Source organism: Papilio xuthus, unplaced genomic scaffold, assembly GCF_000836235.2.
Source record: "Papilio xuthus unplaced genomic scaffold, Pxut_1.1 DF824992.1, whole genome shotgun sequence".
Taxonomy (NCBI): Eukaryota; Metazoa; Arthropoda; class Insecta; order Lepidoptera; family Papilionidae; genus Papilio; species Papilio xuthus.
The window spans coordinates 1,213,987-1,239,276 of record NW_013533657.1 but is presented as its reverse complement, the minus strand read 5'-3'; the positions used below and the strand labels follow the sequence as shown (position 1 = coordinate 1,239,276).

Here is a 25,290-nt window from a genome sequence, read left to right as displayed (position 1 = left end):
CAGATATGTGCAGGTTGCAACACAATGTTTTCCTTCACCGTAAGAACATAGGATAAATGTACATATGTAAATCGAAAATAGAAAAATACATTGGTACATGGCGGGATTCGAACCCAGGACCTGCAGATTGTAAGTCAAGTGCTTACCCCAAAGCCACCGACTCTCTGGTAAAGAGGATATATCTTTTACTATTACATAAATGTGTTATATTTGTATATTATGTATTCATTGAGTGTTTTGTATGGCGTTTCCAATGTTTTGTTTTTTATCGTGTCTATGTGCTGTAATTGTTCTTGTTCAAAGAAATACAGTAGGCTGTTTAGAGAAATAATTTTTTTTTCTGAATTTTTTTTTTAAATTATTTTATAGGATTTTATTGTTGAACTTTATACAAGCAAGAACTTTTTAATTGCACTGAAACTAAAATATAGTTATTTTAGGGTTTTTCTATGGTTTTTGGATTGATAGAAAATGTTATTAGAGTACGTAATTTTTTCTCGTAGTTACCTAATAAGTAATGTTTCGACGTTTTAACATCCTAAAACCTTAGCAAATATTGCCTCATATTAGTTTATTCTTTCGGTCTTTCTCAAAAAAACTTTATTATAAAGTTTTAGCTAATTTCAGTATTATTTAGATATTGTAAATGTTTAACGGTATCTTAGATTATAAATGAATGTATTTAATTCAGGTGTAGGTTCAGACACGAATCAAGAGATGTCAACAAACCCGACGAGTGTGGGTTGGACAGCAGACCAGGCTGATGGTGCTACTGACGCGACATTCTTCGAGCGTCTCGGCGCTGAGACTGAGACCAGGCTGGAGGACTTCTTCCAGTGGTGGGGGTGCATCATGGCCTCGCGACCTTGGATTATCTTGTCTCTAGGTATGGTACCTACTGAAAACATCTTATGTAGAACTTTAACTGTTGCCCGCAACTTCGTTCTATATATATATATATACAAGAATTGCTCATTTAAAGATATAAGATTTGTGGCAAATTTGGTTAACCACGAATTTTTGTCTAATTTAGTTTATTTTTACCTGTTGGTTATGTAATTATTAATTTAAGAGATGTGTTATTTGTGTTACAGGTCTATGTTTTGTGGTTTCCCTCGGCATCGGCATACAGTATATGCAGGTGACGACCAATCCCGTGGAGCTGTGGGCGTCGCCGAAATCCAGATCGCGTATGGAGAGAGACTACTTCGATACTCACTTCGAGCCATTCTATCGCACCGAGATGATTATCATCAGCTCCAAGGGTCTGCCGAAGATCGAGTACACCACTGAATCGGGCACAGTGCTCGACTTCGGGCCGGTCTTCAACTCTACTTTCTTACTGAAGGTGTTGGATCTGCAAGAGAGGATCATGGGTGAGTGAGACTAGGTGTAGCCCGCTGCTCCGCGCGACACTCTGTTCTAGACTATGTTCTATATCTATGACAAATTTTAGTGAGTTCCAGCTGAGTTCTGGAGATACTTTTTAATAAACATCCATCCATCTATACATCCAAATAAATGTATATAATGTAATTAGATTGTTCGATAAATTCGTACATATTTCTTATATATATACTATTATTCAAAAGGTAGCATAAAATACACCTGAATCTAGAACAATCGTTGATAAGTCACGTGTACATATTTAAAAAAAGGATAATTCAGAAATAAATGTGTGGAAATGTGTGAGAGTGAAAGAGAAAGAAACACTAATTTGGTTCATTCGAGAACTTTATAAAGTAGATTGAATATTGTAGCAAACTGAAACTGGACTTGGATTGCATGTCAAGTAGAAAGGGAGTGATTTATACTAGGTATGCCCGCGACTCTGTCCCCAACAACAAAATATTCTTACCAATCTCACATACTTTAATACTTTCTCAAACTTTCATCCCTTATTCCCTTCTGTTATTTTGCACCCTTGACGGTAAAATTTTTACTAACATTGAATGCTACAGTCTGAAGAAATTTATTTTTTAGTCTGTAAACAGACAGACAGAAACAAACAGACTAAAAAATACATTTCAAGCTTTTATCTGTAATTTCCAATACCCTTTTCAACCCACTTACATCCCCTTTTTCGTTAAAAAGTAGCCTACGTCCTTTCCCAGGGTCTAGACTAAGTACCAAATGTCATTTAAATAGGTTCAGTAGTTTTTGCGTGATAAAAGGACAAACAGACAGAGTTACTTTTGCATTTATAATATTAGTAAAAATGTATATGTTTCAGGTTTGGGCAACGAGACAAAGCTGGAGGACATCTGCTTCAGTCCGCTGCAGTCTCAGTTCTCTGCAGCCACCACCTCCTCCATGTGCGCGGTGCAGTCCATCTGGGGCTGGTGGGGGAACGACCGCCGCAACCTTCTCGACGATCTGGAGGATGATCTGTACCTCGAGAAGGTGTTAAGTTGTGCCAGGTCAATATTTATCTAAGTGTCGACTTACAAACCTGTCAAACTGTGCTCGTGTATTCACTTCTTTCATTATCATTGACTAGTTGTCGCCCGCGACACCGTCCGCGTGGAATGTAAAACAACTTAATTAGTTCCCGGCATTTATTCGAATTTTTCTTACCTTTTAAACCTTCCCTACACCTTCACATACATTTCAAGACAAAGATGAAATAAATCTGTTTTAGCGAGACTAACGAACAGCAATTGATTTATATATATAATTTATTTTTTATGTTACAAATTTCTTCATCGTAATGCTAAATTGTTTTGTTTTTTTTTTAATAAAACTTATTTTAAAGTCTAAATTAAACTGGAAGGAAATTACTTGTTTGTGATATTAATGGATTTTATGTAATCATATTTAGTGTATGTTTGTAAGAGCAAAACTTATATATAAAACATATCGTTATCCCTGTCGTTATGTTTGAGAAAACAGAGATGGCAACATGTTTAAAGTTAATTAAGAATGTGTTGTGTTATGTTGTGCAGCAACCCGTACCAGTGCCTGGCGCCGTACGGCGGACCCGTGCTGCCCGGCGTCGCGCTGGGCGGCTTCCTGACACCAGGAGAGCCCCTCACCACCACCTCGCGCTTCTACCAGGCCGACGCCCTCATCATCACCATACTTGTCAACAACAAACATGATCCCAGCCAGGTACCTAATCTTCGATCTTTATAAATAAACCTTATATTTTGTACCTATTATATTTTCGCCATTTTGGCGCTGATAGTAGCTGTTTATAGCGTTGGATGTTAATAGGAATTAATATAGATAGAATTAACTATCTCGTAACATCAACAGGCGCGATCAAGTGGGAACAAAATAAAAGCTGTCACTTTCAAGCGATTGCCTATCCATTTGTAGAGACCAGGTCCTAATGTACTGTTTACTCACTTTATTGCAGCTGAATAAAAAGCGCTGGCAATTATTTTCATTTAACTTTGTAAAAAAATGTGTGTACACACATATCTCCTTTTTCTTGTTTAGATATATGGAGGCCACTGCTAGACATAGGCCTCTCTCTTATACCTTACCCACTGATTCTTTATTAAATCTGTTAAAAATAACTCATTTCTCTTTATATACTAGTAAGTTTTTATTCCCTAGCTAAAACCTGCGTTGGAATGGGAGAAGAAGTTCATAGAATTGATGAAGAATTACACAGAGAATGAGATGCCGGAGTACATGGACATCGCGTACACGTCTGAGCGCTCCATAGAGGACGAGCTCGACCGCGAGTCGCAGTCCGACATCTCCACTATACTCGTCTCTTACTTCATCATGTTCGCATATATCGCTATCTCGCTCGGACGCTTCACCACCTGCTCCAGGCTGCTTATTGACAGCAAGGTCACCTTGGGATTGGGAGGTACGTGACAGTTACTATTGTGCTTATAAATGGCGTTGGATCGTGCGTACCCGTGATACCCGTGCGTACTCGTACGTACTCTAACAACCAATCCGAAGAATTTTACCTTTACAAATCTGTAAACAGATTTCTTTTTTGTATTATCAATTTAAAAACTATAATTTAATCATAAAGTGTGAATATTTCTCATTTCTATTGAATTTTAAACAACAATTTATGAAAGTAGAAAACGTACGAGCTAGTGTTTTGTGATATAAAGTTATATAGGTACTAGCTGTCGCCCGCGATTCCGTTCGTGCAGAGTGGAAAAAAACTTAATTAATAGCCTATATGTTCTTCCTGACTATGTCCTACATCTATACCAAATGTAATTCAGATTCATTCAGCCGTTCTGGTGATACCTTCAAACAAACATCCATCAATCAATGTAAATAATATTTTCAGGAGTGTTAATCGTGCTGGCGTCTGTGGTGTGCTCCGTGGGTATGTTCGGGTACGCGGGTGTGGCTGCCACACTCATCATTGTAGAAGTTATCCCCTTCCTCGTGCTGGCTGTGGGTGTCGACAACATCTTCATCCTGGTGCAGACCAGCCAGCGAGAGCCGCGTAGACCTAATGAGTCAGTTGCCGAACACATCGGCAGGACGTACGTACTATCTGATTTTTTTGGATGTTATAAGGTAACAAACAAGCGGCCATATGTATTCGCCGAAATGGCGAATTGTATTCAGCTGAAAATGGAACACACAGAAAGAGTTAATTTCACTTTCTATCAAACCCACTTCTCCTTCTCCTCCTTTCTTTAAAAGTAAAGGGTTGGAAGGAAGAATAAAATTAGATTTCCGAGATTTCTGTGTCCGTGTCTTCTGTGTGGTCGTATTGCACCGGGTGAGCCTATATATATAAATAATAGAAGATTTGTGTCCAGTCTGGGTCAGGTGGGGCCGTCGATGTTCCTGACGTCCGTGTCGGAGTCTGTGTGCTTCTTCCTGGGCGCGCTGAGCGACATGCCGGCGGTGCGCGCGTTCGCGCTGTACGCCGGCGCCGCGCTCCTCGTCGACTTCCTGCTGCAGGTCACCTGCTTCGTCGCACTCCTCGCCATCGACACGCATCGACAGAATGCTAACAGGTACACAGCTATGCATAAATTGAATACAACTAAATCACCGCATTGGGGTATTCACGACCGGGGAAAATGTAATTTTTTTGCTATTTCCGCAAAAAATAAGAAGTGACCGATGTCTTTACGTTTACATAAATCAATAAAGTTCGAGTGTATGTATGTACTATAACAAAAACACAATTAAAAAAAATTTGCTACTTTTTTTTTAATTTTCTGCTAACAAAGTCGCTAGCGAACGCTATTCTACAAGAAGAATCTCATTCATCAATACTACATTACTATGAATTTTATGAATTAAAGACAATACCTTCGAAATAATGAAGATTTAAATAAGATTAGAATAGTTTAGTAGATATAGATGCTTGTTTATGGTAGATTCGACGTGCTGTGCTGTGTGAGCGGCAGCAAGGTGGAGGGTGCGGGTGCGGCGGGCGAGGGCGCGCTCTACAAGCTGTTCCAGCACGCCTACGTGCCCTTCCTCATGCGCCGCGAGGTGCGCGCCACCGTCATGATCCTCTTCTTCGCCTGGCTCTGCTCCTCTGTCGCGGTCAGTAACACACTACCGATATCCCTCTAAATATTAAATCTTAATATTTCCATGTATGGATGTACGGATAGATGCTTGTTAGAAGGTACCTCCAGAACGGTTACATCTTGATGAAATTTGGTATAGAACATGGAAGAACTAGGAATTGTGTACGGTTCCCGTGCGATATGTTTGATTTAAATATTAAGTCGATAACTGAGCAAATATTCAAAAGATCTTGTACCACTTAAGATGCTTTTCAAATTTTTTTTAATATTGCGCATACGAAGTCTTGGACAAAACAGAGTCTTCCATAAAATATGCTTTTATTGATTTATGTAATTTGCAGGTGGCGCCACACATAGAGATAGGTCTGGACCAGGAGCTGTCGATGCCGCAGGACAGCTTCCAGCTGAAGTACTTCCAGCATCTCAACAAATATCTGAACATCGGCCCTCCAGTGTACTTCGTGCTGATGGACGGCCTTGACTTCTCGCGCAAAGACGCTCAGAACATGGTCTGCGGCACACGCTTCTGTAACTCCGATAGTCTTTCTATGCAATTGTATAGCGGTGAGTTACATTTTCATGCTTAACTTAATACTGTTAAAGTTTAAAATTGAATAAAATGATATATAAACACGTTAAACGCCATAGTAGAAATAGAAAAAATAACTAAAAATCTATTTGCTGGAAATAGATGCGTAATGTCGAATCTTCAAAATATCTGGTTTAGGGTTCAATCGGAAGTTAGGTTCTGCAGATATAAAAAAAACCTTGAGGTCACAGGTGTCCTACGCGGCGCTTAAATGCAGACTGGGGTCCGTTCACCGGTCACCTGAATGGCGTTTAACTTGTTAAGAGTATATGTTGATTAAATTGACAATATTACGTTATTTATGCACTGTTGTGTATTTCCAGCATACCTGTCGTCGAATGAGACATACCTGGCGCAGGCGCCCAACTCCTGGCTGGACGACTTCTTCGACTGGTCCGCCTCGCCCGAATGCTGCCGCTACTTCCCCGGCAACTCCAGCTTCTGTCCCAATACTAATCCCAGTACGTGTACATTTCTCATCATACCTTTACTCCGGGATACTATTATGACTTGACATTTTCTTTAAAATTTATACAGTCGCTAAATGGCGTTTTAAGTTTCATTGTATTTTTTTTATATATTATAAGAAGAAAACAAGCGAGCGGCCACCAGAAATCGCTGAAATAGCGAAGCGACCGTTGCCCATTCTTCTTCTTCTTTGTCGTTGCAGTCTTGTCAGACTGGTCGTGGTGCCCATAGACATACGCAATTACATATGCGTTGCCTACCTTTAATCCACGGAGGAGAGGATGCACAGAAATAAAATCAATCATAATTTCTAGTAATAAATCAGCTTGCGATAAAAAGGATATCATATTTAAGCTAAAATGGAAATAATATACTGGCTAAATTTGATTATGATTCTTATTTCATCATCATCAGCTCGTTATACGTCCCCACCGAGGGGTTCGGAGCCTATCCTAAGTTGAGGGTGATTAGGCTATAGTCAACCACGCTGGCCAAGTGCTGGTTGGTTGACTTTACATATATCATTGAATTTTTTCTCAGATATGTGCAGCATCACGATGTTTTCCTTCATCGTAAGAACGTCGGATAAATGTACATATGTAAATCGGAAACCGAAAAACACATTGTTACATGGCGGGATTCGAACGCAGGATCTGTAGATTGCAATTCAAATGCTTGACCACTGAGCTACCGACGTTCGATCTTATTTATATCTTAATAATTAATGTTTCTTAATGTCTCATTTTGCAGAATGTAAAAGATGCAACATACCACTTGAAGATCCCGAAAAGCGACCAAACCCGACAGACTTTGAACATTACGTGTCATTCTTCTTACAAGACAACCCGACATCTTCATGTCCTAAAGCAGGACATGCGGCTTATTCACAAGCAGTCAATTTCAAGAATAAAACTACAATCGGAGCAACATTCTATCAAGGATATCATACAGTATTGAAAACAAGTTATGATTATTACTCGGCGTTACGTGCCGCTAGAACTGTGGCTGCTAATTTAACAGAGACCATGAACAGACATTTGAAGTCTATGAATGAAACTAAAACTGTGAATGTGTTCCCGTACTCGGTGTTCTATGTGTTCTATGAACAGTATCTGACCATGTGGCCCGATACATTGAAGAGTATGGGCATTTCTGTACTTTCCATATTCATTGTTACCTTCATATTGATGGGCTTCGATTTGTTCTCGGCACTGGTGAGTTATTACTATATTTATATCTTTATATATATATATAATTCTTCTGTGAGTGTGTATGTCACTGAACTTCTCTCAAACGACTGGACCGATTTTGATGAAATTTTTTGTGTGTGTTCAAGGGGATCTGGGAATGGTTTAGACTCACAATTTTGTCCGCTGGACAATGTTTTTAATTAATTTTTAATTTATTAGTAGTTGTTGATTTTGGAATGTTTTACATTGGATCCGACAGACGGCGCTACCATCGCAGTGTCAAATTGTCAGACAACGTCTGTCGGGTCCGCTAGTATATATATATATGATTCCTATGTAGACTGTTGTAAGTCACAATTTTGCGATTTAACTGACTCTGTCAGACTGACATAGTCTGCGCGGTTTAAAAAAAATCTTAGTAAGTAGCTTATGTGTTCTTCCAGACTATGTTCTACATCTGTGTCAAATTTCGGAAAGATCCATTGAATCGTTCTGGAGATACCTTCTAACAAAAATAAATCTATATAACCAAAGTTTCGCTATTATATTAGTAAAATTCATATTTAGTACGTCGTGTTGAATGTTCGTTTTATACATATGATAGTTTACGTAGGAGACATCGATAACATTACTCTGATATTATTAATAGTTAAAATATATTTTCTTGCTTCTTTAGTAAAGTCACAACTGAGCAATGTTATTTTGTTAGTAAAATTCTTAATTTTCAGTATTATGATGAAATATTTATTGTCCAGGTTGTGGTGATAACAATCACAATGATAGTGGTGAACATCGGCGGTCTGATGTACTGGTGGGGCATCAGCCTCAATGCTGTCTCACTTGTCAACTTGGTGAGTCATATAACATTACTAGAAATATACACATCTAACCTAACCTTCATATAAAAAAACAAACAAAGAAACAACAAAAAACCAGAATGACTAAACAAGCGAGCGGATACTGTCTATAGCCAGAGAAGGGAAAGCATAGAATGAAATGTCCCCTTCCTAAACATACTTTCCTCTGTTTAATTCACATTCCTCATCTCATTCTTTATAAGAAAAGAGTGGGAAGGGAAAGGAGACTGAAGCGTGGAGTCCGGCACGTGCAGTAATCAGAGTGGGGTTGTACATGTAGTTGTGTGTCAGGTGATGGCGGTGGGCATAGCGGTGGAGTTCTGCTCGCATCTGGTGCACAGCTTCAGCGTGTCAGCCGGCGCGTCGCGCGAGGAGCGAGCCGCCGCCGCCCTCACACGCATGGGCTCCTCCGTCCTCTCCGGCATCACGCTCACCAAGTTCGGCGGCATCATCGTCCTCGCCACCGCCAAGAGTCAGATCTTCCAGGTACATTCACACGTTGCACTGCATCTCGTATCCGACTCGAAGGATCATTGTTTAACAATTCCTTATTCTCCTTGGGAGAGGGAGATTAGGAAGATAAGTAATCGACACACTACAAGTATTGCTCTTTGTTCGACTCGAAGGACCAATTTTAATGTTTTTAAAATTTTTATTAAAAATACATCGATTTCATAACAACCCCATCGTAGTTTGCAATGACCTTGTTGTAGTTTCTAATCTTAATGGGTAGTTGTTAGAAATTCATGGAATGACCATCTTCTATGTCTATATATATCCATAAAATTAATTTAATTGGAATGTCTGTATGTAATGTAAAGGCATTTTTTTTTTTAATTTTTTATCTTTATATTTGAAACGGTTAGACCAATTTTGACGGGACTTTTATTAAAAGTGTCTGCAGGAGTAATAGGCATTTTCGATTTCTGCGCAGACGAAGTGACGGGCGACCGCTAGTTGTACTATAAATGTAATTGTATTTATTATTGTGTAGGTGTTCTACTTCCGAATGTACCTCGGCATTGTGCTGTTCGGCGCCGCGCACGGCCTCATCTTCCTGCCCGTCATGCTCAGCTATATCGGTGAGTTGCCTCACACCTCACACCTCATGCACCTCACGAACCTCACACATCTCACGTCGACAATCCATAGAATGTATAAGTACAAGGTAGAAGCGAAATGTACCCATATCTAAGTGAAATGTAATGTCTATATGAGCTATCTATCCCACACCTCAAGACCTCACAGACCTCACACACCTCACATCGACAATCGATAAACTGTAGTATAAGTACAAAGTAAAAGCGCAACGTGCTATTATATAAATGAAATGTAACTAAAAGTGCTATCTATCGCACACCTCACGCACCTCACAGACCTCACACACCTCACATGCTAGACGTACAGAGCTATTTATTTATAGCTTGGGGTACATTTCGAGTGCACTGCAATTTTACACTAGAACATATGTGTTTTGCAGTGTTTTGACCAGATGTAACCCATGATAATAAAAATTAATGTAAAACACGTTAAGTGAATAGTTGTCTTGAATTTTTTCTTTTTCTTCTACTTAAAAAAAAACAATAGAACTATCTTTTTTTTTTAAATATAGGAACGCTTTCTTCAGATATATAATTTTATCGTAATTTTTAAACTACACTTATTTTGTTAAATATTATATGCATGATTTTTATTTCTTATATTGTTTTGACTTTTTTTTATTTTGTTGCCTTTTTTTTGTTTTTTTTTCGCTTGTATGTTGGACCTTTGAAGCAGAATTAGTATTATAAATTATATTTATTTTGTATAATTCTACAACTGTTTTTAATGTTGCGAGAAAAATAAACTTTTTTTTTAAATTGGCGTATTAGAAACAGTTCTTTTTTTGTTATTTTTTGCGGTGAAATAACAACTTATAGTCTAAATTTACTAACAAATTGTGGTTGTGGTAAGTCTTTTAATTTTTGGCAATGTTTTTAGCTAAATTAACTTTATATTTGCTTTTTATATGTCTTAGATCTAACCTGATGTATATTAACAAAAGTTCAAAATTTAATGTACTGCTTACAACGTAAGAGATGCTTTGAAATAGTGGTTACCGATTTTTTTAAATAACCTTTAATGAACTCTTAAATCTACGTTTTTTAATTGTATTATGGAAATTGATAAATAAAGTAATTTGAAATTGTATGATACGATTTGAAATTTACGAAGTTCATATCAAAATTTAACATTTTTTAACAAAATTACAGTCTTGTGCTGAAATAAACTATAGCAACCTTATAAATTTAATAGTCTTAAATGAATTATTGCAAAATAAGACAAAAAAGTAAAAAAAATTGGCATTTTTTTTTTTTATATTCATAGTAGTTTGGCAACCGCTGTTTGCTTTGCACGTGATTAACATTGTACGTGTACGGCAGGCAGGTAACGTAATGCCTTTTCCAGGGTCTCCGATCAACAAACAGAAGCTGGCGAAGCAGCTGCTGCGCGGCAAGGAGCTGGGCGTCGCGGAGACATCCCTCACGCGAGTAAGCGGCGAGACATACACGCAGTATCACTTTGACTGCTAGCTTACAGCGGACGAGAATCGTCTTTGTTACTATACATATAGGATTCATTATTGTGTACCACCATCCGAAGTAACACACGCCTCTTTCTAAGTGAGGGCGAGTAGATTTTTTATAATCTACACTAAGGGGACTTAATCTGAGTGCGGCAGTGTTTTGTAATTTTATATTTTGATATTTAACACGTTCCATGCTACATTTTTTCAAATGAAAACTTCCAATGCGAGTCGGCAGTGAACGTGTTTGGGTTACATTGATTATTTTTAAACATATCTACGTAGTAAAAAATTTTTGGTCAATATAATGTTGCGTGTTAATACATTTTGTATGTAGTTTTGGTAGATTTTTTAATTTTTTTTTGACTTTGGATGGTTGCACACATTTTTTTGAACATTGTCTACTCTCGTATCGCTTACTAACGGTTTCGGGCTATTTGTAAAGTTATAAGGTGGTTTGCTATTAAACAAAAAAAATATTTTTTGTTCTATGTACACTGCCTTAATTGTTCGAAACTTTAAAAGTTTCCATCTCAATTGATATGGTGAAATGCATTTATTTATTGTTAATGGGTTTAGAAATTTGTCATTTTGTGTGGCAAAAAAAAAAATGTTACAAATTTCTTATCCAAGGGTCTGGTTGACCATTGAATGGTGTAAGGAATATGATTATTTCCTTTTAATATTTCATTTGCATGTATGTTAGATGTATTTACAGTAGCCATTCCTTTTTTTTTTAATGGAATTTTATTTTTGCTGTCGGCTTTGGGCGCAACCGCCTTTTTATTGCACATTTATTTCACAATAACACAGATTACTTAATTTTTAGCACTTAAATCATTGTATATGGCAACACCAAAAAAAAAATTTTTTTTAATTTTTTTTTCATAATTTTTTCCTCTTGCTGTTGATTTTTGAAGTGAGCGCGCAAAATACGAAAAAAACGTGTTTTTTGTGAGTATTTATTAAATTAATGTCAATAATTTTTGTCATTAAATTTTGAATATTATGTTTAAATGTTAGTATAATATATTTTCGAATAACTATTTTTTTTTTAGGAAAATGCGTGCAAATTAGTTTCGAATACATTTTGATTGAATGTTTGGAATGAATGTTGTATTTATATATTGAATATTTCCCTTCCTTTTAAATGTAATTGTTGTGACGAAATTATTTATGAAATTACCTTTTTAATTACCAATAATATAAAATATATTTTTTTTAAATGTTTTTAATAATAAAATATTCACAGCCTTAATATTTATTTGCTATAAACAGCTTTCTTTTTGTTTTTACACTTATTGACACGAAACAATAAGACAAGAATAATTTTCGAATTTAGTTATAAAATATTTTTTTTATGATTTTGTAGCAATCGTATGTTCAAAAAAATATATATCAAAGAAATAATTTCTTGTTTAGTTTTTGTGTCAATTAAAAAAAGACGCCTCGAAACTAAGACTGCTTTAAATTTTTTCTTAAATAGATTTCAAAGATTATTTATGTTGGTAGTACTTTTATTATTTTGATTATAATCAAGCCTATGAATATCAAAGAAAGTTTTTCCATCAAATTATTCAAACTTTCGTGAGACATTATACTAAACTGATATATAAACCCGGCTAAACACTCACGTATATAGGTCCGGTGGCGGCACCGACTAGTTTCGAGCACATCGGGGGCCTTTCATCAGGATGAGTGGTACTGGTATTATGTCGCGCTTAGTGAGCTGAGGGCCGCGTCCGTGAAATAATACCAATGCCACACATTCTGATGAACGGCCCCCGATGTGCTCGAAACTAGTCTGTGCCGCCACCGGACGTATATACGTGACTGTTTAGCCGTGTTTATATTTATTCCATCGTTATACAGATTATATAAAAAGCATATAATTTTTATTTTTTTTGAGATTATATAGATAAAATTAGTAATTTATTTTTATCTCGAATAATTTCAATATGATAAATATGTCTTTAATGAATATAAAAAAGACATAATATTTTCGATATATCGAAATTAATTTGCAATGTGATAAATTAATTATTGCTAAATTCATTTTTTTTAGACAAATTTCAGTATTATTTTTTTTATTTCGAGCATTCTAAGTCGCGATGGCGGATGGGCTGTATCTAGATGTCGCACATGTTTTAATTTATTTATTTTCTAACTAACAATGGGATATCTTCCAGTATAACTAAATTGTGGTGTTGGTAACACTGACTCTATGTCTATCTCTTTCTCCCATTCTGTTGATTTTGTAAAACAATTGAGTTGTGTATTACAGGTACACCTGTAAAGGCCATGGGATTAAATAAAGGAACAAATTATTTATTGTAGGGGTAATATTCGGTTTCTTTTAGTTTAATTCTTAGGGGGCATTGTGCTGCAAGCCTCCCCATGTTCCTAGTGATTTTAGGAGTTTTTTTATAATAGAGATTTATGTATTTAATATGGTTTTTCAACACCAAGGAATCTCCATTACTTAAAGTTAGTACTTACTCTGTGGGATCTTATCCAAAGTGGTATATTTGTAATAGCTTATGGCGTATTTGTAATAGAAATAAAATATTTTTCTTTCGACCAATTATTTTTGTTTTATTTTTAGTTTTAGCAACTGCATGGCATTATTTGTTGGCAGTTTGCATGCCTGCCATAAAAACCGCCATTTTTAATTAGCACTCGCTGTTTGACAGTTGTTTTTTTTATTCTTAAGTACAAAGGTCCAATGTACGTAATGCCAATTGCGGTTTGATAGTAAATAAGTTTTTACTAAATTTGTATTTTCTTCTTCTCTTTGGATCATAAAGGAGCTTCTGTGCGCAAGTCAAAACAACGTAAGAAATATTATTTATTTAAAACAAACAGCATTTGTAAGGCAGAATACAATTATTAGAATATCATTTTAAAAGCTTTGCAAATATTATAAAATCACATGATAGCAATACATATAGCCATTTTATGACCATTTTTCCTGTTTTAATAAACTCCACTGATCACAATTCTGTAAAAATTGTAATTTTGGAAATAATTAGACCGTTGATTTTAATTTCTGCGATATTTTCACTAAAGGACTTAGGTATGATAAAACTGGCACAGTAATTATTTTTAGTCATAAAGAAAAATAACCAAACTCAAGCGTAAACTTATTTGTAAAATAATTAGCTTCCCGGAGAAGTTATCACTTTAAAGTCATCAAAATCACTTATTTAGCTGAAAAAAACTTAATTTCAAAGGTATGTATTTTAATTTTAAGAAAAAAAAACTAAATAATCACGAGTAAAAATGCTTTTTAATCTGCATTATAAGACGTAATTATAAATTAGAAAAATTGAACATGACTAACCGTTCTTGAGAATAAAATCTCTAAAACATATCGTCATCCCTGTCATTATCTTTGACAAAACAGAGATAACAATATGTTTTAAACGGGTATTTTGATCTTAGTACCCTACGGTAAAAAAGGTAACACATCATGGCACATAAATAAGAAAATGTCAACAATGGGAACCAATGTCAAAGTGACTTGAAAATGACTAGTCAAAACTAACGGTAAAAAAAAATATATTTTAACCCAACACTACAGCAACACACAATTTCTAGAGTGGACACAATCGTTATTACGGACATTGTGAATAAAAACCATAGCCTTATCTCATAACCACTTAGTTTTATGACGCATTTGAACTAACAGAATAATTCTATCGACTGTCTGAATGTTTCAAAATCGATTCTCTATTTAAAACTAAAAAAAAAAATAGTACACCACTGGCTACGGAATCCCATGACTCAAGTAATCAGTGGTCAGTAAGACAGGAACCTACTCACAATGTGGTTTTTTAAATAACCGACTTTTTTTATCGAAAACTTAATGCAATTGTATAGCGTAAGCTTCTCAAAATGTTGGTCGAAGCTTTTATTGGTCCATTTACAATAGAGTTGTTATTATAATAGACTAAATTTATCATTTTATAATTTGACAGTTCTTATACGTCATATGTGGTTGAGAATTCAGAGAGGTAGGAGCAGTATGGTTAACATTTGGCAAATGTTTTGTGTTGCCAACCTAAAAATAATAAATTTTAGCTACAATTATTTGTCCAAAATACATTTTGGAACGATTGTTACATCTAACTGTGGGTTTCTAAGACCTAAATCTCTGTTTAAAGCGAATTATTATCTCTGTTTTATCAAAGATAATGACAGGGATAACGATATGTTTTATATGAAGATTTTTAACTCAGAAATCCACGGTTAATTTAATAAACAATACATAATGATTTGAATATGTGTTCGTTATGTAGTTTTGATTCCCATATTAACATATGTGTAGATAAAAATATATTGCACTGCGCACGCGCATACAAATGCTAAAGCCAGTGATATCGATTATTTCCTGAAAGTGATATACAAACATGTTAATGATAGTACAAGGTAACACTTATAGATAACGATAATATTTATTACTTCACTGTAAAATACTTATATATATCATTTTATCTTAGTAAAATACCTGTTTAAGTAAATAGGACTAGCATTAATAATACCTATTTTAGAACAAACACAGTAATACAGTTTATATTATTTTGACTAGTTGAAAAAAAAGTTTAGTCTGCTTTTGTTTTTAAATTTAGATGCATTGTAACATTGCTTTCGTAGTTTTCATTGCTTCGTATGTTGCATGCGTAAATCGAATTTGAACTATTTATGTTTATAAAATAATAACATAGTCTGTAGTAAATTGTATTTTAAAATTGCTACAAAAGTATATTACACGCCATATAAGAGATACAAGATGCACGATGCCCTGGTCTCTACGGGAACGCCGGTGGGGGTGTGAGATGGCGGGAAATAAACGTGAAATAACACGAATGAAAGATGAAATATAGCAGCAGAAGGTTCACCGAAAGTAGTAAAATTTCGAAATGCGTCTGCGTTATAAGAATCTCCCTAATCGTGTAGTTGAGGGTCGTAGTATGAATTATGTTATTGCTATACGTACGTTGGTTGTTCGTAGGCATAACCCGTCGTCGGGGACGCTGGCGGGTGTCAGGACGCGGCCGCGCCTACGGCAGTCTAGACAACCAGCCGGAGCCCCACGCCTCCAGCTCGGAGCCCCTCACCAACGAGATGTAATGCCATCTATCGTAAGCCCGAACGACGCGATTCGCAACCACATTGTCGAAACAAGAAACGAGTAGCACATCTTGATACTTGCAAAGGAGTTTGTCAAATGTGAACACTCCATTTATCTTTGTAATTGTTAATGATAAATATATATAAATTCGATTATTAAAACTAGCATTAAAATGCTTTTAATGACGTATATTGGATATAAAATTATTTATAATGTTGTAAATTAAAATTTAACGTAATAAGTTGTACTTTAAGGACAACGAAATTATACGAGTAACTTAACTATGGAACACGAATAAAAGTTACGAAAAAATAGCTTTGTTATACCTAAGGTACGTTATTTAAATGACTAAGAAATTAAATTGTATTAATATATTGAGGTGACAAAATGATTGCGAATCGCGACATCTAGTGAACACAGAGGAAACTAAATACAAGTGGACAATGTGATATTGGCAGCAACGCAGTGGACTGTTACTGTGTAGTGTAGTTTATCGTAGTAACTAATCTGTTCATCCCAATTCAAACATATAACGTTAAAGCTTAAGAAAAAAAAACTGGTTTTAATCTTTTGTCAGCAAAAAAACAGTTAAATAAGTTTTTGTCTTCCGTATTTTTTATTAGACCAAAGACACTATTATTTATAGTCTTTGATAATTATTTTATAATATTTTTATGATATTACTAGATGCTATTTTTAAACTGTCTCGAACTAGTTGCATTATTATATTAACCTGATTTAATTTAATGGAATTATTTTTAATCAGGTAAATTAAATTAATACCTTAATAAAATAATATGATTTATTAAATTTAAAAAGTATCAAACATCATCAATCGAATTACAAAATTGCCCCATTTAAATGTCAATGACTTGGCTGTGGGCTGACTTTTTTATTTGTATAGAATATTAGCAACAAAATTTAAATGTATTGTTATTCATATGAACCTAAGAGTTTATTAATTAAATTACTTAAATTATTTGTGATAAATATATAACAGAAAAAGAAATATCGTGATTTCGATATTATGTAATGCAGCGAGGTGAGATAAAAATACCAAATCAGTTTTTTAATCTTGAAATATATTTTGTAGAAATTTGTTGGTATCGTATGTTACTTTCCACATGTTTTTTTTTATTTTTTTAATACAAAATTGATGGCAAACGCTTCATTGTTAGAGCTGTATAGATTATTTTTTTAAAAAAGAAAAATACTTTGTTATTTTTTTTAATAAGGAAAAAGTTTTAATTTCCTTTCAGATAATATTTTTATGTTAAATTATTTATCTTGTCTCGCTGGAAATATTAGTACGCTGTGAATTTAAAAATAAATAATTTCTAGTATAAATCATTGTAGGAACTGTAATTGTATATTTGAGGCTTGTAGAAAAATTTTAAGAATACTATTATAATAGAGATGTACTTTCGCTTTTGTGTTTTTTTTTAGATTTTTCATTGTCTATGGTAGTTTTTTATTGGACATTGTTTTTACATAAATGGTACTACAATATTCGACTTCAAGTGGACCAATTTTTTTTCTTCTATACTTTTAACATCTTTATGAAATGTTAACCATTAACTGTGGGTTGCTGAGACAAAAAATCTCTGTATAAAACATATCATTCCTGTCTTTCATTTTTGACAAAATATGTTTCAAATGGGGATTTTCGTCTCAGAAACCCAAGGTTTGTGATTTAAAAGGTTATGCTTTGTAGTGAAGAATTTATCGATGTTAAATAACAAGGTTATGAAAAAATGGCTTATTTTGCTTTTTTTAAATAAATTTCAATATTTGAAGATTTCTTTGTTACCGAAAAAATGTATGTATGTAAAAGAATCTTGTAAACAAGATAACTTAGGTGAAAACAGTAAAATGTTTAGAAATTTTATATGATTAACCTGATTATATCGTTTGTTATTTTAGGCACGGCCTTTTAAATGTCAATTTATGCTAATCACGAAAAAAAAATTGGTAGAATTGTGTAGATTTTTTTCTAGATTTTTTTTAACGTAGCTTTTCATATTAAAAACTATATAATTGTAGTAACAAGTATTCAGTTTTGAGTTTTTACTTGGAATATATTAACATATTTTTGAAAAACAAAACATGTTTGGTACAAGTTGCACATTTAGTTATGTTTGATGACATTTTGAATTTCGCGGTTATAGTTTCTACATTTTGAATAGGAAAATACACCGTTTCATATACGTTATTTGCACCGGTGAGAGAATATATAAAACCTATTTTAACATAGAATGACATAAAAGAAAAAAAAAGACTACAAAACGAACTTGATCTTGTGACATTTGACGTTGACAGAGGGGCGCTAGTATGCTGTCACAATTTAATTTGACTTATGCCTTCTGGTTCAGTTGTCTTTATCGATCTATAGATATTGTTGTCTCTGTTGTTCTCAAAGGATATGAAAGGGATAACAATTGTCACGTCATTGGAGTTCTACAGTTAGCGTAATTACACGTGCAAATGTACCAAACTAAACTTTTAAATATTAGCTTTGTACGATTTGGCAAACTTTTCTATGCATTTAATGTCTGACTACACTTTAAACAAGAACTATTTTTAGATAATGTACTGTATATTAACCACGTTTTGTATTAAATGTTTAATTATGTAGAGGGAATAACGTAGTATACTGTAAAAGAAATTTAAGTATAAATATAGCATAACTATTATATCAGTAACATGATCTTTGAAGGCGGCCATCTTGAAACTGTCAAACTTAAACGACGAATTCAAGTGAAGTGAATCCAAAGTAACGAACATTTTCCAAATAAGATATGGTCTATGTTACCAGGCCATAAAATTAAAAAAAAAAGAAAATGTCAAAGAATATTTAATCAAATATAGTTTCCGGTTAAATATGTTACGGTTTTAAATTACAATCAATCGTAACCATTGTTCACTTTAACTAAATATCTGTCAATCCTGTAACCGTACATATAAGTTTATATACCTACTAACCACTTTGACGTTTTATATTAAATAGTAATTTGTATATTTGCTATTTACTCTGTATATAAAGTGTTTATAGTAATTTCAATAAATTCTGTGTAATTGTGTTTTAAATAAATAAATAAAATGATATATTGTGTGTTTAAATAAATGAACGTAACAAGAATTTTACAACAAATATAATTCCAACGTACAGAAAATAATTTTAATTTATAACAGATATATTATCGTAATTTTAAATCTGTACCACAGATTAAATATCGATAATCAAAGAATACATTCTTACAGACTATATTTAAGTCTTAATGACATTTGCACATTACGATAAATGACATTTAAAGGTTGTGATTGACAATAAAAAAATGTTACAACCAAGAGGGACATCAGGAAAGGTCTTTATTACACTAAATACTGGATTTCGTAAAAGAAATGATTGCTTAACCGAAAATTCTGTCGCACCAAAGATTTATAGATTAAATAAGTAGACTCCGAAGAAAGTTTTATCACCGCATTCACACACGGATATAGTTGGCTATAGATCAAGAGGTCCGAACAAATGCTTCGCCGGACAATCCTCACTCTGATCGCCAAGGAACTGGGCAAATAATTCCTGATACCGCGACAGGGTAATTCCTCCTCTTCTACGGTCGTCATCCTGAAACATGGTAGTATAGTTTTAACCAATCTTTAACTGCCCACCTTTGATTTGCACCTACAGTGGTCCCGCCTGGCAACCACCTGTATACAATGATGTTAATTTAAATATTATATAAGAAGCTCCTAATATATGTGATTAGATACAAAACATTGTGTATAAAAATATTATGATATGTTGAATGTTGGATGAAAATAGAGCGGGCGTGTTCCCCAGCACACACGTCCAGCGTAGCTTGATCCGCGCACCAGTTGGCGGCTTGCCAAGGGAAAGCTCTTATAACAAGATCATTCATCTTGTTGCATAATTTCGACTACGCTATTCGCAATGATGAGAAATACCTTTATATCTTAGCTATTTCTGAAAATTCTTATTTTAAAACAAAACAAATCTTTAAAATTGTAGCAATAACAGTAGCAAAATGGTTCTTCGAACATAATTTTGTCATTCAAAACTAATCAAATTGATTTAGCAACAAGATATTAATAGTCAAACTTCTGGTTGTCTAGACGCAATATAAACTGGCTCAGATTTTAATTGAAAACGATCATTACACGGTCTAATTACCGTGACATAAATCTATCTGATATTTTGCCAAAATTAATCATCAAAATTGCAGAAACTATACGCTTATTTACGTTTTGCTTCATGAAGAATTTCTTCCAGTAATTCATAATTACAAGCGATGGAGTGGCAGGAGAAGGCGCAAGACAGGCGACTTTGGCGATCTCTTGTGTCGGAGGCCAAGACCCACTTTAGGTCGATGCGCCAGCGGAGATAGATAGAATTCATTAGTAAATAAATAAAATGCAGCTTTATATCAATATTAATTTAAAAATAGCAACAAACAAACAAAACTTCCAACATCACAGGGAATAAGTATTTCATTAATTTTAGATTTTTACATTGAAATTAATATATTTTTTTTTATATCATAAGGTGTCAAACGAGCGAGCGGCCACCTGAAATCACTGAAGTAGCGTAGTGACCGTTACCCATAGACATACGCAATTGTATATGCGTTGCCTACCTTTAATCGACGGAGGAGAGGATGCACAGAAATAAAAAAAAAATATTTTCCCTTTCCATGCATCGTCTCATCCGGAAAGTACACTTCCACTTCCCACCCTTTCCTTATGAGAAAAGGGTGGGAAGGGAAAGAGGACTAAATTAGGCCTCCGGAACGCACACTCTTCAGACGAAACGCGGAATAGCTTCCACTTCACGCCTGTTTTCTGTGTGGTCGTGGTATTTTACCGGGCGAACCTGGCCAATTCGTGCGAAGATGTTAAAGCGGGTTGTACCACTCTTAAATAATATGATTGAAATTGAAATATGATTTTAATACTTAACTATTAGACATATTTCAGGCTACCATCTTATATTCACTCCATTAATTACTCTATCACTATAAATAAACATAATAATCGTTATTAATAAAATAATAACTTACATTTAATAAGGAATAGAACGCTTCATCAATTATCTTTATATCTTCAAGCACCATCCTCTGTACACAATCGTATCTGTATTCTTCTAAAGCCAAAACACCGTCACTGTTCAAATCTATCATTCTGAAATTGGATTCTATAAACGCCTTCATAGCCTGTGGGAAGTCTTCATACTTTCTGCCTACACAACAGTTCATAACTGCCTGTTTGAACTCGTCCACTGTTATTATACCATCCTAGAAAAAATAAACTGTCAAACAAAGATGGCGGACGAGATGACATTTCAAGCAAAAGCGTGCGCGTTGGCTGCAGCGTGTTTTTAAAGCGCTAAAACTAAAAGCAACTACTAAATTATTGTTTAATAAATAAAACATGCAGCATTTTTTTTTAATTTGTAAAATATAAAATATTCTTTATTGGAGAGTGTATTATCTTGTCGTGGGTATTTTGTGTGTGTGCGTGTTTTGACTAAGGAATAATGTGTTGCTATATACCCACCATCTACATGCATCTAGCGTACACCAACAATGCATCTACGAGTACATTCACGTTTGCAGGCCTATCTACGTAAGGGATACAAGCTAGCCAGTTAATAATTGGCTTGACTCAAAAAACTTTACCAAAGACAATTTCTACCAAGAGTTACGTCCTTCGTAACTAACCATACAAACCAACAGGTCTACGAATAGCTATTCTTTGATATAAATCTAATAAAAATCTTGTATCCCCTTTCATGCGTTGCGTTGCGTACACTGCAGTAGAGTATGTGGGATGTGATAACCGACATAGTCTGGCACCTTGTCGAAGTCCGCAAGCTGCGCGATCTCTTCCCAAAGGCTGAGCATAATGTGCCGGTAACGCTGAAGCCGTGCGCCGCTGCATTCCCCGCGCCCCTCCAGAACACACGACCTCAACGCCAGACAGTGAAAGTCGTGTGCATCCAAATATCCGTTGCAGTCGATATCTGGAACACACCATCATCATCATCTATATGTCCTTGTTCCACTTACGTAAGGTCGCACCAAGTTTCCATCCTTCAAATCAAACTATCCCCCGACATCGCCCTATTTATCTTATCACCATCCACTGTTGACTACAAAATGAAACATTCTGCCAAAGAGTGGCATAATGGCCAAGGAACCTTTGTCTTTTTAATTATATAAAAAGAGAGATGTAAAATAAAGAAAAGCGCGGGAAACATGAACAAAGAGATGTAGTACATAATAGTGCTTGATGGAATTATTAATGTAAATAGTTTTAGTATAGGAGATTATAATAACGAAGAAACGCATTATGGTTGCCGTACTGCTGTTTTCTGCTTACCACACGCAAGAAGAATCAATACTTAGGTTGTACTAACAAATGTCAATATCAGTCAACAGCATAGGTCAAGTACATTCTATATCTGGCATCTCGGTAATAGCATTGTAACCTCAACGTGATTTGGCCGCGGAGCGTGAACAATACACAATGATAGCTCATTATCCCTATGCCAAAATATAAATTACTAATTGACGCCCGTAACTCCGTCTACGCGCTATTTAAAAAAAAACTTTGTAGTCTATGGGTTCTTCCAGACTATGTTCGACAACTACAAATTCAGCAAGATCCATGCATTCGTTTTGGTGATACCTTACAACAAATATTCATCCATACACACAACAGTATTTATAATGTTAAGATAAAGCTAAGGCAAGATTTATGAGTGTGGAAGTGGCGTCCGTATTCTCTGCTTACTTTGAATTTGGACAGAAGATTAGTGCCCATCAATAGCTTTAAAATTAACCACTTAAATAAACTATATTACTAATATAAAAGCGAAATCTTTAATACTTTTAAAATGTTTTCAAAAGCTTATTCTATGGCATGACGGTTAAAATACGTTTAACATGATTCCACGTCGGAAAATAAATAGTAAGCGTGGAATTTTGTTGAAATACATAAATCCATCCCACGTTTTAATAGCACGTGTAATCAAATGATCAGTGAATTTAATATATTTATAGTTGACGTGGGTTTGTTGAGTTAATAAAATGCAGATGAATTATCAGATATGTGGATACTGCAACGCTGACGCAACAGACAAACGCATCATTCTTAAATTTATTTCGAGAGCAAATATTTAACATCTGTACGTTTTATTGCCAGCCAAATAATCATTTGCTTGTTTGTACCCTTTGAAGTCCTGATAAAACGGAAAAAATGGTAGTGTACATTTTTGAACTGTGTATCAACCTCAGAATGTTGCCAATTGAAATAAAATCAACATTAATAAGTCATTGGCCATTACCTGGCACGAGTACCAGTGTAATAAACACCATACATACTTTTTGGGGGAACAGAATTGAATACCCGTAGGTTTTCCAAAAGATTTTGTTAATTAAAATACGAAAATGAATTTACGATGTGATAAAAAACATTTCGTAGATATACAAATTTAATTTAAACAGCTAACTATCGAAAGACTGACGAAAAAGACACGAAAACTTTGTGTTTGTGCCTCATATCTAGATGTCGCAGATTCCATTCCTAGGAAGGCTGTTTAAATTTTTAGTATATCCAAAAATATATTTATACACGTTTAATAAATACACCTTTATTTGTCTATTTAGAGCGAGGTTTACGCGAATTATTTTCGATACAATTTCGTATATAAAAAACAAATTTTAGAAATAATCAGGAGTATATTTGAATAAGCGAGAAACACATATTAAAATACTCACCATATAAATATCTAACAACAAAAGCAACACGGTTATCCCACGAAGAAGCCATTCTGATTATTAATTTACCACCAATAAGTTTGTGTCAATAATTAGTTATTTAAAATAGGTATCTGTCGACTGACCGGCGAAACGCGCCGATGTTTGCGCGGCAACTGCTCGATAAAGAGCGGAAGTATATCGATATTTATAAACTTTAAAATATCGATAAAATTCGAGATATTCGACTTTGGATTTATTTTAAAATCGACGTTTAAATTGTATTTCTGTCTCAAGTTGCATGTTCAACGGTGCAGAAAACCCAACAAAAGAATTACCAAAGTCTGCTAGATAAGAATGCAATGAACAAATGTTTTTTTGCAATCCTTAGTAATCAATATATATATATATATATAATATAAGAATATATATATATATAATATAAGAAGTATGATGACGCGTGCTGACTGTACCTGTTTTAGCAATTAAGAAGAATACCTTTGTCTGATTATATTTGAAATCGCCAGACGTAATACATTCAATATTTTTTAATTTGATCTATTAAAATATACGATTATCGATATTTTTATATGATATAGCAGTACATCACTAAATCGCCCGCGCCGCTTTGCCATTGCCACGAAATAAGACAATGCGGCGAAGTGAGAGTGAGGCGCATTCGCGAACACACGTAGAACGTAATCTGACGACACCGCGGTTAAATATATCTGCTGTACCAGTATCATCGATTTAGTTTTTGTGTAGGTAAATTAATGTGTGAGACACATAATTTTCGGCATCTCAGAATTGTCCCGGTTATCGTTGTCGAAGGAATTTTCTACAAGGCGAAATTATGTAAAAATGTGAGATCTTGACGCCATTTTCGGTTTTACGAAGATTATCACTCAATAAATCTTAGTGTTTCCTTATGTCTTCAGGTTACGAGCGTGAATTCTTGTTTTTTCATTCAATTTCAATTTCAATAATTTACCAAAATATTAAAAAAGTATATCCGCGTCTTTCCTTGCGAAGGATCACAAATACTTTTTTTTCCGAGTCAAGGATTGCCCCTGTGGTACGCAACTAGCAGATTTATTTGCGAAACTTTGCTATTGCATATTTGCGCTTCTGAAAACATTTCCTATAAAAATGTTTTTTTTTTTTTGTAATAGAAGGGGCAAACGAACAACGAATCGCATATTATACAATGACCATAGCATAA

General features: G+C 34.5%; 2 protein-coding genes across 7 annotated transcripts in view; one reads left to right on the top strand and one right to left on the bottom strand.

Annotated features, from left to right (window-relative positions):
* The window catches only part of Npc1a (Niemann-Pick type C-1a), a 51,416-nt gene extending 34,534 nt beyond the window's left edge, over positions 1-16,882 (top strand). For 2 of the 5 annotated variants that reach the window (XM_013324447.1, XM_013324443.1), the window contains 15 exons: positions 692-886; positions 1,095-1,376; positions 2,234-2,420; positions 2,946-3,111; positions 3,565-3,826; positions 4,271-4,472; positions 4,755-4,955; positions 5,325-5,496; positions 5,825-6,047; positions 6,396-6,533; positions 7,291-7,754; positions 8,486-8,581; positions 8,879-9,073; positions 9,582-9,669; positions 11,036-12,020. In XM_013324447.1, the coding sequence (XP_013179901.1) occupies positions 692-886; positions 1,095-1,376; positions 2,234-2,420; positions 2,946-3,111; positions 3,565-3,826; positions 4,271-4,472; positions 4,755-4,955; positions 5,325-5,496; positions 5,825-6,047; positions 6,396-6,533; positions 7,291-7,754; positions 8,486-8,581; positions 8,879-9,073; positions 9,582-9,669; positions 11,036-11,160 (2,996 nt within the window). In that variant the 3' untranslated portion in view covers positions 11,161-12,020. Of the gene's footprint in view, positions 1-691; positions 887-1,094; positions 1,377-2,233; positions 2,421-2,945; positions 3,112-3,564; positions 3,827-4,270; positions 4,473-4,754; positions 4,956-5,324; positions 5,497-5,824; positions 6,048-6,395; positions 6,534-7,290; positions 7,755-8,485; positions 8,582-8,878; positions 9,074-9,581; positions 9,670-11,035; positions 12,021-13,437; positions 13,739-16,167 lie in introns of those variants that run through there. The other 3 variants (XM_013324446.1, XM_013324445.1, XM_013324444.1) reach the window with 3 other exon arrangements.
* A 2,882-nt stretch (positions 16,883-19,764) lies between these two features.
* On the bottom strand, positions 19,765-24,234 carry Scp1 (Sarcoplasmic calcium-binding protein 1). 2 transcript variants are annotated; one of them, XM_013324450.1, is made up of 4 exons: positions 24,090-24,234; positions 22,152-22,330; positions 21,369-21,602; positions 19,765-19,915 (listed from the first exon to the last, which is right to left on the bottom strand). In XM_013324450.1, exons 1-4 carry the CDS (start codon positions 24,139-24,141, stop codon positions 19,793-19,795), a joined length of 588 nt encoding a protein of 195 aa, XP_013179904.1. In that variant the 5' UTR covers positions 24,142-24,234; the 3' UTR covers positions 19,765-19,792. The 2 variants fall into 2 exon arrangements, with proteins under 2 accessions (XP_013179904.1, XP_013179905.1); XM_013324451.1 differs by having other exon boundaries at positions 22,164-22,330.
* Positions 24,235-25,290: the final 1,056 nt, after the last annotated feature.